Consider the following 16,677-nt stretch of genomic DNA (forward strand, 5'->3'; position numbering starts at 1 on the left):
TCCTTTATCATTCAGTATGGACAGAGTTTACCAGACAGAGTTTACCACAGGAGTGGGACACATCAGTATCTGCATCTGCTGGGAAGAATCTCAACAACAGGCTGAACTCAGTTACTCACGTGATGAACCAATCAGAATGGGCCATCTTCCATTGTGATCAGTGATCTGCAGATCGAAGATGATCAATTCTCAATTTTCCAGTGAAATTCAATAAAACTGAGAACTCATTACTTTCAGTCTACGAACAAATAAACCATCAATCTTTTTGTTGTGTACTTGAAGTTTGATGTTTTTTTTTTAGTTTTTGGGTTTTTTTAAGGTTAGAGACATAATTTGAAGCATAAGTGGAAATTTAATTCAATTCAAAAATACTATATTTATCCCAAAAAGAAATTAAAGGTTGTTGTAACTCTCATCATCCAACGCTTTTGTTGTGGATGATGATGTGGGCAGGAAGGATCTAATTGTCCTGAGATGCTGTTATCTCGATATCCAAGGACAGAGACAATATTCCACAGTAGCATGTTCTGGATGACTCCATCAGTTGTTGACAAGCATTGCTAATCATCCACCTTTGCTTTTGCCACTTCTCTTTCTGGCCATTTTGGAATCATCCTAATTATTTTTAGACAAAATATATTCTTTATCAAAGAGACTACAGCACAGTTTTTTGTCTACATATCAGTTTCCTCAGAAATAAAAACATGGAATCAGAATGTCAGACTTAAAAAAAAAAATATTGGTATGTTCTAAATATAGACTGAATGACTAGTAATAAAATTCATTTTTACCTACTGCTGACAACAGTGACATAGTAAAAACATATGTGATGTATCATACGACTAAGATTAATAATAAAAATACATTTCGAAATATACTTTCTATGAATATAGTATATACAATATAGAATACCACAAAAACTATAAAGGTGAACATAAAAAAGCCTGGCTTTTTGCGGTGCTAATGGAAAAGCCTATGAAAAACGTATTTTCCTAATTTTTAGTTGCATTTTTCTGCGCTTAGTCTTATGCTTACTAACTGAAGCCCCAATCCTTAGAAACAGCCATTACCTTGCCTCTGACTTCAGGAAATAAATACTCTAATGTTCATTATGTGTTGCTTAAAACTTTACATTCACTTCCAGTCTTCTTAGAGAGTCGTGTCAGTCCTTAAAAGCTTCTCTAATTTCTCACAAACTTTCTTCACCTGAAAATAGTCTGCTTGTTTAATCAGGAAAGCCGAGGGATGGAAGCCCTTTATTCCATCTGGAGACTGGAGGTCATCACCCCAAAACGGAAAAACACTCGACATTCGCTTTCAAAATAAAAGCTGGTTTCAAAAATCAAAGCAACAATTGCACATAAATAAACACCAAACATAAATAAACTCATATTCTATTCATAATATAGAAAAATTGTTTCTTCATTAATAAAAGTGCTGAAGTAGAACATTCATTTGAAAATATGTTCTTTACAATAAAATGTAGAAACTCAAAGAAACTTCCAAAGCAACACAGAGCATGCCCCTTTCATCCATTAATTTTAATAATATAAATATTATATATGTAAAGTTCAAATGTTATTGTAAGATTGAAGCTGGCAAGGGGAAAAAATGTGAGATGAAACCAAGCCAGAGCGATGCTGGTAATTGGGAGGGTGGCGGAGAGTTCAATGGCCTGTCTGGCCTTCCCCTCTCTAGCTGTTGCCTCCTCAGGACTACTGGGAAATGTAGTGTCATTAACAGAAATGCTAATGGTTTTTTTTCGTTTGGAATAAATTAGAATGGTAGAATGGTATTAAAATGAAGAATCAAATTATTTTAATCAGAATTTAACAGTAAGCTTTGCTGATTCAGTGTTAAATTCTGACACGATCGAGGCCTGCTATTTTCTAATGGAACTTCATATCCCAGATTGCTTTTCGTGTTATGCGCATGCCCCGTGAGGTTGGACGTGTAGGGGGCGAGACGATGAAAAATGTGATGTGGGAGGCTAGTATGTGGCGGTGAAATTTGACATTATCACCATGAATTATTTTCTGTTATTGTAAACTCGTCAACCTAGTCTTTTCTGAAGTCGGACCGAGCAGCTCTGTGAGACACACGGAGACAACAGGGTGTGTGAGAGGCTTTTTCAGCTGTTTTTACAGCGGAGCAGGGACTCCCTGGTAACCGTTAGTTTTTTTTCCCCCCACTCAACCAGAATGCCGCGAGACAACAAAACTGCCCTGATCCAGAAAATAGCGAAGCAGGCCTTTATCACGTTTAAAGACTGCAGGTCTGCGAACAACGGGGACGGAAGCGTCGTTACGGACAAGTTCAATGAACTGATCTCCTTAGTGACCTCAGTCCGGGCCAAGGACCTGAAAATTATTCCGCCGAAAAACAAACCGAGCTCCGGCGCAGCTGCACCTCAGAGCCCCCCAGTCACCTACATGCATATCTGCGAGACGGAGGTGTTCAGCATGGGGGTGTTCCTGCTGAAGGCCGGGACCTCCATCCCGCTCCACGACCACCCAGGAATGAACGGGATGCTCAAGGTCTCATTGTCTGCCAGTCTATCCTGAGCTCTTTTTCTCCCACCTGAGTTAAATGTATCTTCTGCTGCTGTGAGAACAAAATGACCCTGTTTTGAAATACACTGCTAAGGTTATTGTACCTTAATGCCTAAACTTTATCTGTGGATACAGCAAATCCACCGAAACTACCTTTACCACCTGTTGTCCTTTACAATACAAGAGCCACAGAGCATAATTATTTTTATTTAAAAGTACTTAATTAATTTCATCAATTGTAGTAGCCAATTTAGCCAAACTGTTGTGAAGGTCATTAAAATGAACTGAAATATGTTTGGGTTGCAGCTGGTCGACCACATTTTTTGCACCAAATAGAAATTTCATTCGAAAATACTTAATTGTGCTTTTATAAGATTTATACATTGTTTGAGTATTTTTTATTAGTTTTTATTGAAGGATTAGAAATCTCCTTTGTAGATATATAGAACCTAGATGCTTCACTTGCTCTCTAAAAGTGACTATTCCTGTATCCTAATTTATTAATATTTTTTATTATCTGTTATGAATAATTAGAAACTGTTAATGGTGATGAATGTTGGAGATTATTTGAGAGTGGCTGAGTATGTCAGGCAAAAAAACCCAAGTTAGCTATTTTGTGTCCAACCAGAACAACCAGCAAAGGTTCACAGAAGCTTAGCGCATTTATGAGGAATTATGTTGTTCCTTTTTCTGTAATAGTTTATAGCAATCTTTCTGACAAAAATACATGTGGAGTTTATGTGTTAGGTGAGGTTTCGGCATACATGTTGGACAAAAATTATATCATAGACATTATTGTTGTTTTTTTTTTAAAACTCCCCAGATGGGCTCCTCCTGCTGGTTTCTTTAATTCATTCATTTACAATAACAGATACACCGTCTCAGTCTCATATATGTGTTTTACAGCACAGACTTTGAGTTAAAGTATTTCTTATGTAATATTTTATCTCAAAGGTATTTGAAATGATGATTGTAGGGATGAACCGATATGAAAATTTGGACTGATATTAATATTGCTGTTATGGGCGATAACTGATATCATATATAATTCACTTCCCATTTCACACCTCGATTAAAAACGACCACACAGCTGACCTCACCATCACATGACCAACCTCCTTACCTCCAGAAACAAACAGCAACAAGATGGAAATAAATATTGGTTGTTAAAATCAACCTAGTTTTATTTATAGAACTGATAGCGATGCTTGTGGCGATATCACTATCGTTCATCCCTTGTTGACTGACTTGTTTTTACTTTATGTTTGAAACATGTTAGCAGCACTAGTTTTTAGATTCCATCATAGTTTTCTGTCACCTTACAGATGTTCTGATTTCCAGCTTATGTGTTGTTGGACAGGAGGGTCACATGACTGCAGTCGGGTTCTCTGATGCATGTCAGTCAGAATTACTGTGATCTGAACCCCAGGCTGATACCTGGGATCAGACTGGAACTTCCCTGTTTTTGCATCATATTAACAACTTCAGTCATGGACTCTAAAAGAAATGATGTTCTTTGCTGCGCTGAAAGGTAGACTCAAAGGACGAATTGGAAATAGAAGTGTTTACCATCAATCCTGACAGTTTTCTGTCATCTGCTCAGGTCCTGTATGGAAAGGTGAACGTCAGGTGTTTGGACAAGCTGGAGAACAGTCTTCCTGTCCCGCCTCGTCTGGAGCCGGCCCTGGCTCCGCTGCAGACGGCGGTGGTGTGGCGCTCCGTGCTCCGCTCTGTGGCTGAATACTCTGAGACCAGCGGGCCGTGCCTCCTCACCCCCGTGCGGGATAACCTCCACCAGATCGATGCGGTGGACGGGCCGGCTGCTTTTCTGGACATCCTGGCTCCTCCCTACAACCCCGACGACGGCCGGGACTGTCACTATTACAGAGTCCTGCGGAGCGAGGCCGAGCCGGCGACGGGTGCAAAGGTCGACCAGGAGCAGCTGGGAGACAAGAAGGAGAATGAGGGGTGGCTCCTTGAAATCCCCCAGCCAGAGGACTTCTGGTGTGCGGGGGAACCTTACCCAGGCCCTGTGGTCTCCATCTGAGTCACACCCCTCCTACTGGAACAACATCCAGATGTCCACTCATCCATCCACCAGGAATTCTGACTTTCTGCACCCGTTCCAGGGAATCCACCTATGGGGTGAGAATCAGCCGGAACGCTCTGCTCCTGAACTCTACAGGAAGAGGTCTGGAAGGTGGCCAGGAAGGGACATTCCTAATCTGATATTATATTTCTTTGAATCGTATATTACCTTGTACACAGATGAATGTCATTTGCCAAACAATGTGTGAATAATGCGTTATGGTTAGAAACGTGGCAGCTTTTCCCATGAAGTCTCTGCTGCAGAGGACCTCCGCATCGTGACGTCTTAATGCCAAAGCTTGCTCCTGCCTTATTGTGAATATTTGTATACCTAGCAATGGTACTATTTTTATTGAACACTTTTAGTCCTTCTTCTCAAGTGCCCACACTACATTCTATAAAGCCTTAAACTTATTTATATATCAATGTTTCCTAATAGTTCTGGTTTATTTGATAAAACAGAAAGCTGCTTCTTTGTGGTGTTTTGATGTATTATATTGTCACTTGATTTATTGTGACTGAATCCAGACGGAGACTGTAGAGCACACCATGTTAAAGGCCTACTGAAGTGATAGAAATGACATAAAACGCTGTTTTGACTCACTATCATTCCTATCATACTACTGTATGTTACCTAACCTTATAGTGTGCCTTTTTCTGAGTCTACACAGGTCTGTAAATCTGCCATAATTATTGTTTTCCTGTTGAGTGTAAATGGAGTAATAAATATGAGGATCCTCATGAATAATCCTCAGCCTTTATTAGCCTTCAGCTATTATGATTAACCTTCCCACCTTTCCACTTCTTAGTTTTTGTCTTATTTCAAATGAATGCCTCCATCATCACCGTATGATCCACCCTGGTTCTTATCCGGTAGCATATAGACGTTCTGTGGTCCAATCAGCCTTATTGGGATGAAGGAAAAGTTTGCTTCATGCTCAGGTTACACTGTCAGGCCAAATCATTTGAATGATTTCTTTTTTCCATGTTCCTGATCATTGACAATAAGTAATTAACTCTGAAGACACATCAGCATTACCAATGGGACTAAGAAACAAGAGGGAGGACACTATAAAATGCAATAGGTGGACTTTACTACGTAATATATATATATATATATTACGTATATATATATATATACACTGCTCAAAAAAATAAAGGGAACACTTAAACAACACAATATAACTCCAAGTAAATCAAACTTCTGTGAAATCAAACTGTCCACTTAAGAAGCAACACTGATTGACAATCAATTTCACCTGCTGTTGTGCAAATGGAATAGACAACAGGTGGAAATTATTGGCAATTAGCAAGACACACTCAATAAAGGAGTGGTTCTGCAGTTGGGACCACAGACCACTTCTCAGTACCTATGCTGTCTGGCTGATGTTTTGGTCAGTTTTGAATGTTGGTGGTGCTTTCACACTCGTGGTAGCATGAGACGGACTCCACAAACCACACAAGTGGCTCAGGTAGGGCAGCTCATCCAGGATGGCACATCAATGCGAGCTGTGGCAAGAAGGTTTGCTGTGTCTGTCAGCGTAGTGTCCAGAGGCTGGAGGCGCTACCAGGAGACAGGCCAGTACACCAGGAGACGTGGAGGAGGCCGTAGGAGGGCAACAACCCAGCAGCAGGACCGCTACCTCCGCCTTTGTGCAAGAAGGAACAGGAGGAGCACTGCCAGAGCCCTGCAAAATGACCTCCAGCAGGCCACAAATGTGCATGTGTCTGCACAAACGGTTAGAAACCGACTCCATGAGGATGGTATGAGGGCCCGACGTCCACAGATGGGGGTTGTGCTCACAGCCCAACACCGTGCAGGACGCTTGGCATTTGCCAGAGAACACCAGGATTGGCAAATTCGCCACTGGTGCCTTGTGCTCTTCACAGATGAAAGCAGGTTCACACTGAGCACATGTGACAGACGTGACAGAGTCTGGAGACGCCGTGGAGAGCGGTCTGCTGCCTGCAACATCCTTCAGCATGACCGGTTTGGCAGTGGGTCAGTAATGGTGTGGGGTGGCATTTCTTTGGAGGGCCGCACAGCCCTCCATGTGCTCACCAGAGGTAGCCTGACTGCCATTAGGTACCGAGATGAGATCCTCAGACCCCTTGTGAGACCATATGCTGGTGCGGTTGGCCCTGGGTTCCTCCTAATGCAGGACAATGCTAGACCTCATGTGGCTGGAGTGTGTCAGCAGTTCCTGCAAGATGAAGGCATTGAAGCTATGGACTGGCCAGCCCGTTCCCCAGACCTGAATCCGATTGAGCACATTTGGGACATCATGTCTCGCTCCATCCACCAACGTCACGTTGCACCACAGACTGTCCAGGAGTTGGCGGATGCTTTAGTCCAGGTCTGGGAGGAGATCCCTCAGGAGACCATCTGCCACCTCATCAGGAGCATGCCCAGGCGTTGTAGGGAGGTCATACAGGCACGTGGAGGCCACACACAATACTGAGCCTCATTTTGACTTGTTTTAAGGACATTACATTAAAGTTGGATCAGCGTGTAGTGTTATTTCACTTTAATTTTGTGTGTGGCTCCAAATCCAGGCCTCCATTGGTTAATAAATTTGATTTTCATTGATGATTTTTGTGTGATTTTGTTGTCAGCACATTCAACTTTGTCAGAACAAAGTATTCAATGAGAATATTTCTTTCATTCAGATCTAGGATGTGTTATTTGAGTGTTCCCTTTATTTTTTGAGCAGTGTATATAGTACAGACCAAAAGTTTGGACACACCTTCTATTTCAATGGGTTTTCTTTATTTTCATGACTATTTATAAGGCAAGAAATCCCACTTATTAACCTGACAGGGCACCTATGAAGTGAAAACCATTTCAGGTGACGACCTCTTGAAGCTCATCAAGAAAATGCAGAGTGTGTGCAAAGCAATAATCACAGCAAAAGGTTGCTACTTTGAAGAAACTAGAATATAATGGGTATTTTCAGTTGTTTTACACTTTTTTGTTTAGTGCATATTTTCACATGTGGTATTCATAGTTTTGATGCCTTCAGTGTGAATCTACAATGTCAATAGTCATGAAAATAAAGGAAACTCATTGAATAGGGTTAGTGCATATTTTCACATGTGGTATTCATAGTTTTGATGCCTTCAGTGTGAATCTACAATGTCAATAGTCATGAAAATAAAGGAAACTCATTGAATAGGATTAGGGTTAGGTGTGTCCAAACTTTTGGTCTGTACTGTATATAATATATATATATATATAGTTTTGATGCCTTCAGTGGTGAAAATCAAATCACATTTGATTTTCCAACACAGAAATCAGTTGTACAAATGTTCAAACCTTCCTCTTGGGTTTGCAGGTTTGCTTGAGCAGAAACTGAGTCTGTCTGGGATGTCCTGAACGTTACGTGTTAACCCTTTACAGTCCAAAGTCACCACTTTCAAATGCTTAACTGTTTTGCGTGAACTCAACTTCAATAGATTAAGTTATCAAGTATTTCTGATGATCCACTCTGCAGCAGAGCATCTATACAGCAGTCAGTCAGTCTGTGAGAATCTGGTGAGCAGCTGGTAGGGCAGACCACCGTTGGAGAGTTCTCAGTCTCTCAAATAGAGTTTGATCATATTTAATCATCTTTATTTTGTGACTCTGCTTTCCAACTAATTAGAGTAAGACAATAAGATACAACCACGAATTTATTTCACCTGCAAATACTAGCAAATATTCTAACTAAAGTAGTCTAATCTGTCAGAAATAGACAAAGAACTTCATACAGGCCCATATCACTTCTAAATGGTGACGTTAAAATCTTAGCTAAACTTTTGGCTATGAGACTGGACGCAGCCATGGCTGACATAATCTCCTCAGATCAAACTGGGTTTATGAGGGGTCGTCACTCTTTCTCTAATATACGCAGGCTTATTGGTGTTGTCCATTCTCCTGAATCGGGGGAGTCTCCTGAGGTTGTGGTCTCCCTCGATGCGGAGAAGGCATTCGACCGGGTTGAGTGGCCTTACCTATTTGCAGTACTAGCTAGGTTTGGGTTTGGGCCCAAATTTACATCATGGGTACAACTGTTGTATACCTCACCCAAAGCGAGTATAATCACTAACAAAACAAGGTCTGGGCTCTTTTCTTTATCCAGGGGTACCCGGCAGGGTTGTCCCCTCAGCCCACTCCTCTTCGTTTTAGCTATTGAGCCACTCTCAATTATGCTCAAGACTTCACAGAGTTTTAAGGGAATTTGTAGAAAACAGCTGGAACATCGGCTGTCCCTGTATGCGGACGACTTATTACTTTACATCTCGGACCCAGTATCATCTATCTCCAACATTGTGAGTTTGCTAAACCGTTTTGGTAAATTCTCAGGATACAAGTTGAACTTCTCAAAGAGTGAATGTTTTCCAATTAATAATTCTGCGCTCCAAATTACAGAAACTGACCTGCCCTTCCCTCTTGCTAGAGCAGGATTCAAATATTTGGGAATTAACGTGACACGTTCTTTTTCTGATCTGTTTGAAAAAAATCTCCCCCCTCTGCTTAATAATCTCAAACATGACCTGCAGAAGTGGAGTGTCCTAAATTTATCTTTAGCGGGTAAAGTAGCATGCATTCAAATGAACGTCTTGCCAAGATTTATGTATTTCTTTCAGAGTATCCCAGTTTTTCTCCCAAAATCATTCTTCAGACTTATTGATAAACAGCTATCCTCATTCATGTGGGGTAATAAACATCCTAGAATCAGCAGGCGCTTCCTTCAGAGACATAAGGATGAGGGGGGTATGGCTCTACCTAACCTGTTGTATTATTACTGGGCAGCAAACCTACAAAAAATAGTCTGTTTACTCCATCAACCAGATGTTGACTGGTGTCAATTAGAACTGAATGCATGTAAGCCATCATCATTCCCTGCATTAGTTACCTCAAAGCTTCCTCTCTCTCCGAGGCAGCATTCGTCATGCCCAGTTGTAATCTCAACTCTAAAAATATGGTCACAATTTAGACAACACTTCAATATGATAAACTTCTCTATCTACAGTCCCATATGTGATAACCATGTTTTCCCGCCATCCTTATTAGATCCTGTCTTTGCCCATTGGCGGAGAGCAGGCTTAAATAAATTTAGTGACCTATATATAGATGGAATTTTTGCTACCTTTGATGCTATTTCCTCTAAATTTAGCCTACAGCGTTCCTCCCTATTTCGATACCTCCAGATCCGTGACTGTGTTCGTAACAATAGTCCCTGCTTTCCTAATTTACCCCCAAAGGGAGGTATGGACATAATCTTGCAAACTCCAACACAAGATAGGGGCTTAATCTCCAAAATTTATAATAGCATCTCATCATTCAATACTGTGAAGCTCAATGAGATCAGAGCAGAATGGTCAGAGGAAATTGGAATACACATCTCTGATGAAACTTGGAACCAAGCACTACGTAGAGTAAATGGGTCAACATCATGCGCTCGACTTGGACTAATTCAGTTCAAGGTCCTTCATAGGATCCATTACAGTAGAGCCAGACTCTCAAGGATTTATTCTACAGTGAGTGAAACCTGTGCTCGGTGCCACATAGCTAAGGCAAACCTAACTCACATGTTCTGGACCTGTAACAAACTGTGTAACTTCTGGTCCACAATTTTTCAGATCCTTTCTGAAGCTTTCGAAATAAGTATCCAACCCAGTGCTGAATTGGCAATATTTGGAACTCCAGGGGAGGGGATATCATTAACACATGATTTTAAAAATGTACTAGCTTTTTCAACTCTCCTCGCCCGAAGAAGAATATTATTAGCGTGGAAATCAGAACACCCACCCAAGGCTTCTCTTTGGTTGAAAGATCTGTCCATGTTCCTTAAGTTAGAGAAGATCAAATTTTGTCTTAGAGGTTCGATCCAAAAATTTTATAAAACTTGGGCCCCTCTATTATCTTATTTTGAAAGACTGGATACCCTCCCTCGAGCCTGAAAATCACATAGGAGCCAGCTCTGCTGTAGTTGCCTGTCCCCCCAGCCCGGCGGCTCCTTGTGAATCTGGCTATCGATAGTGATTGTCAACCTGTGCAGTTTTAAATATCCATGTTCTGTCTTGATCTATGTACCTACGCTTGCGCGGACGCCTGTTTTACATGCTGTCCATGTTTCTGTACTCTGTCTTAGTCCCCTGGGTTTTTCATGATTGTGATTCCATAGCTGTATAATTATTTTTTATTTATTTATTTATTTATTTTTTTAAAATTACTTTATTTTGCTGTTTCTTTTGTTTGCAGCCGGGTACGGATGGATGGGGAGGGGTAGGGGACAGAATAAACAGAAGGTAAAGGAAGAGACCACAGGATGGGGAGTGGGAAGGAGGGGAGAAGGGAAAAAAAAAAAAAAATGTCATGTTTACTTTGTCCCTGTGTTCAATGTACTGTTGTGGATAGTTGACTAAATAAAAAAAAAAAAAAAAAAAAAAAAAGAAATAGACAAAGAATTTATAAAGGCAACTTAATCACAATAATGTAGATAAAAAGTTAACTTAGTAATGCAGCTTTAGTGCTAACATTTAATTGATTTAGTGTAAGTATGCAGTCATTTCAAATGTTGTGAGTTTCACAAGAACAAAGACAAAATATCAACTTAAGACCCGTAAAGATGGATCTGCTGAAAATATCTGGAAAAAAATCCATGAAGATTATTAAATCATTTTTTTCTTTTTTTTTTTGCATAAGTTGCATTAGTGTACATCTTCTTGGCCATCCTCCTGCTCTGGAGCAAACTGCAGACAGTCAGGCATGAATACTGAAAAACTGAGACTGGAGTTATTCTACTGACCTGTGATTCAGAAGGAACATTACTCCTGTGTGCTTGCGTGTGCGTGTGTGTGTGTGTGTGTGTGTGTGTGTGTGTGTGTAAGTATAGGTGTGTGTATGCAAACAAAAGGCTGTTAAACTGATATGAGTGCTCAACAGATGCAGCAAGAAACTGTTGGGTTTGTAAATGCAACACGTTAAATTGATTCAGGTCAATAAATCATAATTTGTTTAATACAAGCTTTTATCATTTTATGAATAAAACGCTCATATTGTTCAAATTCACCTTGTGAAGTGTCTCAGTTCGGAAGTCTTACTCAGATTAAAAAGCAGAATGACGCTCATCTTGTCTTTACTTTCGGCCTCGGAATAAACGATTTGACTCTTTATGTTTGCGAATTCTTAGCTTTTAGAGTTTTTATTTCTTTTTAAGAAGTCGTTTCAAGTGTAATATTTCATTGGTTACATATCCGGTTGAATCACAAATAACTGAATGAAGTTTGGTTGTTCAGAACTAAGTCTGCGGTTCCTCTTGGTAAAATAATATCCTGGACCGACCATGTTTGTCTCTCGCAACAGATATTATTCTTGGCGATGACAACAGTGGAACATGTAGACAAATATAGAAGAGAAAATGGATAAATACAGAACTGAAGTGTGGAGAAAGTTGCCCTTATGGAAATATGTTCTCATTTTTCTGTAATCATCAATTTTTTGAATACTTAAAATAATCGGGTGTCTATATTTGGAATTTTGGAAATATCCATTCCTCCCCAGTCTTTGTTCCTGCTTCTCTGTGCCAAAGCGCGGATTCGTTCAGTTTGTTTTTTTTTTTTTTTTTTTTTGCTTTCTAGCTTCAACATGTTTGCCTACTAGATCAGTGTCTGATAATAACCTGAGGTGACACTAAGATAAAAAGTGAGTGGGTCTAAACTCTGAGTCAGATATGCCAAAGATGACGCAGTGAGGGATTTGCCCAATAAAACTTTCCAACATCAAAAAGTGTGTATAAATTCAGATGAGAGGTTATTATTCTGCATGCCTGCGCGGCGCGCCGCGCTCCAGTCATGAGGAATAAAAGCAACGTTTGTGTTTCTCATCCTCGTTCATTTAATAAGTCTTAAAACACACATCACAACAAACGACTCTATTATCCTTCAACATATTTACATCTCAGACTTTTTACACACGAGCAACAATTAATGGAAACTCGGAGCGACACCAAAACTGAATACAAAAATAGAATGTCTTCCAACTTTACATATTATCGGGCAGATTTACATTGCATTAGGAGCGTCCTTGAACCAGTCAGTGTACAAAAGACACAGCAAGGCACTGGAGAAACACACTCATCAACAGATATATTAAATGAAATAACTTAAACGTGTCCTCAGTTCTTTGAAACATTATTGCCGTTATTTTACATGTACAAGCGCAGGCCGTGTCACAGTTCAAAGAGTTGGGAATATCTGACTCCCCTTTTAATGGAAACATTTATACTTATATTTATTCATATTTCAGTAGGCTGTGCAGGCAAAGTGCATTCGTATAAGCATCTGTGTGAGTTCAGTAGCATGGCTGTGCGTCTTAGTGCACCACTGTGCACAAGTTCTTCATTCGGTGTTCGGCTCCCCGTTCCCAGAACGTTCACACCGACACTCAGAGAGTTCTTCAAGGAGTTCGTGTGAGTCAGGCAGCCAAGGGAAACAAGTTTTCAAAGCAGACCTAGGAACAGATCCCACTGGCTGCGCTGATTCCGCCTGACGGACGCTCCAACGCGGAGCTTCCAGAGGAGGAGGACGAGGACACCGTGGACGCTTTCCTCTCCTTCTGCCGCAGGTGGATCTTAGTGTGTCTCTTTCTCTCGTCGCTCCGAGCGAACTTGCGGCCGCAGTAGTCGCAGGCGAACGGCTTCTCGCCCGTGTGCGTGCGGATATGCGTGGTGAGGTGGTCGCTGCGGCTGAAGTTCCGCATGCAGATCCGACACTGGAAGGGTTTGTGGCCAGTGTGGATGCGGATGTGCCTGGTTAGTTCGTCGGAGCGGGAGAAGCGCCGGTCACAGCCCTCCGCCGGACACGGGTACGGCCGCTCGTGGACGGGCGTTTTGCTGGGTCTGTTTGGGTATTTTCTTGGACGCAGGATCGGCCTGAGGGGCAGGTTCTGGGGGCTGTAGGCAGAGGAGAGCCGTGGCTGCCCTGTTTCTGAGCCGCCGCCACCCGGAGCTCCCAAAGTAAAGTTTCTGATTGTGTTCAGCGGTGTCAGGGGAGGGGGGACTCGGAATGTATCAAGAGGACACGGGACGAACGGCTTCCGATCTGGGATAGCTGCAGGGTGCATGTCCCGTTGACAGGCCGGCTGGAAGAAGCCGGAGTAGTCAGGGATGATGGGTAAGAGGCCCGGGACGTCTGAACTGCTGGGTTGCTTGGGTGACGAGTACGAGGGCGGAGGGTACGAGGCTATGGGACAGGAAGAGGTGGACAAAAACGCCGAGGGGTCCTGGTACACCTCCCCGCAGCCAGAGGAGGAGTAAGGGGGCGGGGGTGAGTACAGGTGATGGTGGTGATCCAGGTCGGCCTGGCTCTGAGCCGCCATGGTGCAACTTAAAGCTCCACTGGAGAAGTGATGAGGAGATCCAGAGGAAGCCGGGGAGGAAGAGGCTGAAGAGGAAGGAGGAGGTGGAGGAGGAGGCGGCTGGGCCACGTTGAATATGCCCGAAACGATGTTAATGACTCCCTCTGGGTTCCAGTTCCCTGGGTACTGGGAGTCGATGGAGAACTTCCCCATGTAGGTGAAGGTCTGGTTGCGATGGGAGGCGGGCTGGGAGAAGCCGCTGGAGTAGGAGGAGAGCTCCACCGAGCGCTTCTCTGCGTTCATGTCAGCGCCCATCAGGCTGTCTGCGGACAACAACAAACCATGATTCATCCACCTGCTCATACACGCGCGCGCATGAACACACTTTGCTACAACCTACAACTGACTGAGCACATTTGAATTTCATCGTTTTCTCCCAAGAAACACTTTGGAAGAAGTCTGTAACAGTTTACTAAACATATTCAGTTAATAAGAAAGATATGTCTGATTTATCTGTCGTACCTGCTGCTACATTCATCTGGTCGTAATGTGCTCCCAGGTCGGCGTTGGGAAAGATGGCCACAGAGGTCGGCAGACAGGCGGCGATGTCATCCACAGAGTACACGCTGTCTGCCACGGGATGCACGAACCCTCCGAGATTCACCGGCACTTTCTCCAGAGTTTTAGCTGTCATCGTGCGCTCACCTCTCTCTCTCTCTTTCTGACTCTTCTTCTTCTTTGTTGTTTTTCTTGGAGCCTAATAAGTGCGTGGAACCCGGCCGCGGAGGGGTCACCACTGCATGTCTCTGTCGGTCACCGCGGTTGTGTGAGGATGCGCTCCGTGTTGCTGCTGCGCTTCATGTGACAAAGTTTACGACTGGCTTTGGTGACGGAAGCGGGCTCCCTGACACTAGTGTGTATATATGGGGAACCTTTTGAATGTGACTGTTACGTCATTACCCAAATATGGACAGGGAGGGTTAGAGACTGCACGCGCAGCTAATTCTGATTGGCTGGGCGGCTCCGTGACGATTTCAAAGGGAATTACTTCTCAGTGGAGAGCCCGCTGCTGCAGGAGAGATAAGAAAGTTTTTTTCCACTGTGGAGCGAAACCGATGCTCCTAAAAACTCTAACAGCAGAGCGAGAACTCTGCTGACACCTGTTCTCAGTTCCCATCTGCTGTTTTTCAGTCTGCCTCTGATTTAGTTGCACAAAATATCAAAATAAGAGATTTGAGGTTTGTCTTTTGAGCCCATAAAAGGTCGAATCCGGTTGATAGGGACACACCCCCCATTCCATATTTGGTTTTCTGTTCCGGAATTTTTTTGATAATCGGAAAGTGACGAGTTTTACCGAGCTGAGAGAGAAAGAGATAGTGAGAGAGAGAAAGGCATAACCACAGTCAAATGAGACGGACAGAGAAGTGGAATTTCTTCCTCTGGGTGACTAGCTCAAAGGCTCGGAAACTTCTGACAGCCTGATTTGACTATGCTCTAGGAAAGACTAGATTTAGTTCACTGCGAAGTTATCTATAGTCTTTTTATAGAGCGCAGGAAAAAGGAAACCAATATTTCTAGAGGCATGCTGCATGTTAAATATACAATACCTAAAGTTGACTGATCCTCATAGATCTATATTATTTCTTTCAGACTGGACTAAAGAATAAACCCTGAAAACCCATCAGTTGCTATGTGAACTTCAAGTCACAGATGGTATAAAGACAATGTTTTACATGCAAATGTGCTCATGATTCTTTAGTAAATGTAACCTTAAGGAATTTATTGTAGTTGTGAAAAACGGATGCCCCCCTGTGGTGTCCTTAGGAAGAGTTCCTGTCTCACACCCTCTCTCTGTTCCATACACACAGACGCCGATGCTCTGCTCTACTTGACTGTGAAAAGTCCCTCTGTGGGTGGAGAAAAAAGACAGACAGAAAACACTGGGCACCTTGGGTGGAATCTACTTTCCGTTTTGTCTGCTTTTATGTTTGTGTGTTGCACAGCCACATCACATAATCAACCACAATCTTGTTATGATCTAAATCAAACCTTTCGGAAGGCTTTGGGTGACCTGAAGATACCTGATAAGTGAAAAGTCAAATGTTCATCAATCATGATGTAGAAACCTGGAATCACTCTGATGATACTCAGCACAATATCTCTTTATATGGCATTTTGACTGCAGAAGGTGCCTGGAAAGGGACACTTTAAAAGTTTACTAATTTACAAGAGCTGTACGGACTTTGACTATACCAACAATGTCAGCTACCAGAGCTGATTTGATGAATATTCAAGTTTTGCCATCTCTCCCATATCACTAATGAGTTGATGTCTTTAGCTGCTTCACAAACACAGAGTCTTACCAAGTTTCTTTTGTCTATGTTCTAGTGCAAAAATCTCAGTACACCTGAAATAAAACACACATAACTTCCAAGTAATTTATTAGCGAGATATAGGACTTTGTTTTAAGTACATAATTCTTGAATACTGATAAATGTACTAGTTGCAAAGGCAACTAGTTTCACTTATAACAAGACATTTTTCCCATGTATGTTTCTAACACTTGTAAGTTATTTTGTCTTCTTTCAAGTGCACTGAGATATTTGCTCTAGAAACTAGACAAACATACTTGGTAAGATTTAATATTTTTGCAGTGTAGGTAAAACAAACTTGATTATTAGTCCCCAAATGGAC

General features: G+C 42.1%; 2 protein-coding genes across 3 annotated transcripts; one reads left to right on the forward strand and one right to left on the reverse strand.

Annotated features, from left to right (window-relative positions):
• The first annotated feature begins 1,935 nt into the window (after window positions 1-1,935).
• On the forward strand, window positions 1,936-5,401 carry adoa (2-aminoethanethiol (cysteamine) dioxygenase a). Its single transcript, XM_028027151.1, has 2 exons — window positions 1,936-2,537; window positions 4,156-5,401. The coding sequence occupies exons 1-2, from the start codon at window positions 2,202-2,204 to the stop codon at window positions 4,597-4,599; spliced, it is 780 nt and encodes a 259-aa protein (XP_027882952.1). The 5' UTR covers window positions 1,936-2,201; the 3' UTR covers window positions 4,600-5,401.
• A 7,097-nt stretch (window positions 5,402-12,498) lies between these two features.
• Window positions 12,499-14,901, reverse strand: egr2b (early growth response 2b). Of its 2 annotated transcripts, XM_028028978.1 has the most exons (3): window positions 14,506-14,901; window positions 13,137-14,306; window positions 12,499-13,100 (listed from the first exon to the last, which is right to left on the reverse strand). In XM_028028978.1, the coding sequence occupies exons 1-2, from the start codon at window positions 14,675-14,677 to the stop codon at window positions 13,138-13,140; spliced, it is 1,341 nt and encodes a 446-aa protein (XP_027884779.1). In that variant the 5' UTR covers window positions 14,678-14,901; the 3' UTR covers window positions 12,499-13,100; window position 13,137. The 2 variants fall into 2 exon arrangements, with proteins under 2 accessions (XP_027884779.1, XP_027884777.1); XM_028028976.1 differs by having other exon boundaries at window positions 12,499-14,306.
• Window positions 14,902-16,677: the final 1,776 nt, after the last annotated feature.

The sequence above is a fragment of the Xiphophorus couchianus genome, chromosome 9 (assembly GCF_001444195.1).
Source record: "Xiphophorus couchianus chromosome 9, X_couchianus-1.0, whole genome shotgun sequence".
Classification (NCBI taxonomy): Eukaryota; Metazoa; Chordata; class Actinopteri; order Cyprinodontiformes; family Poeciliidae; genus Xiphophorus; species Xiphophorus couchianus.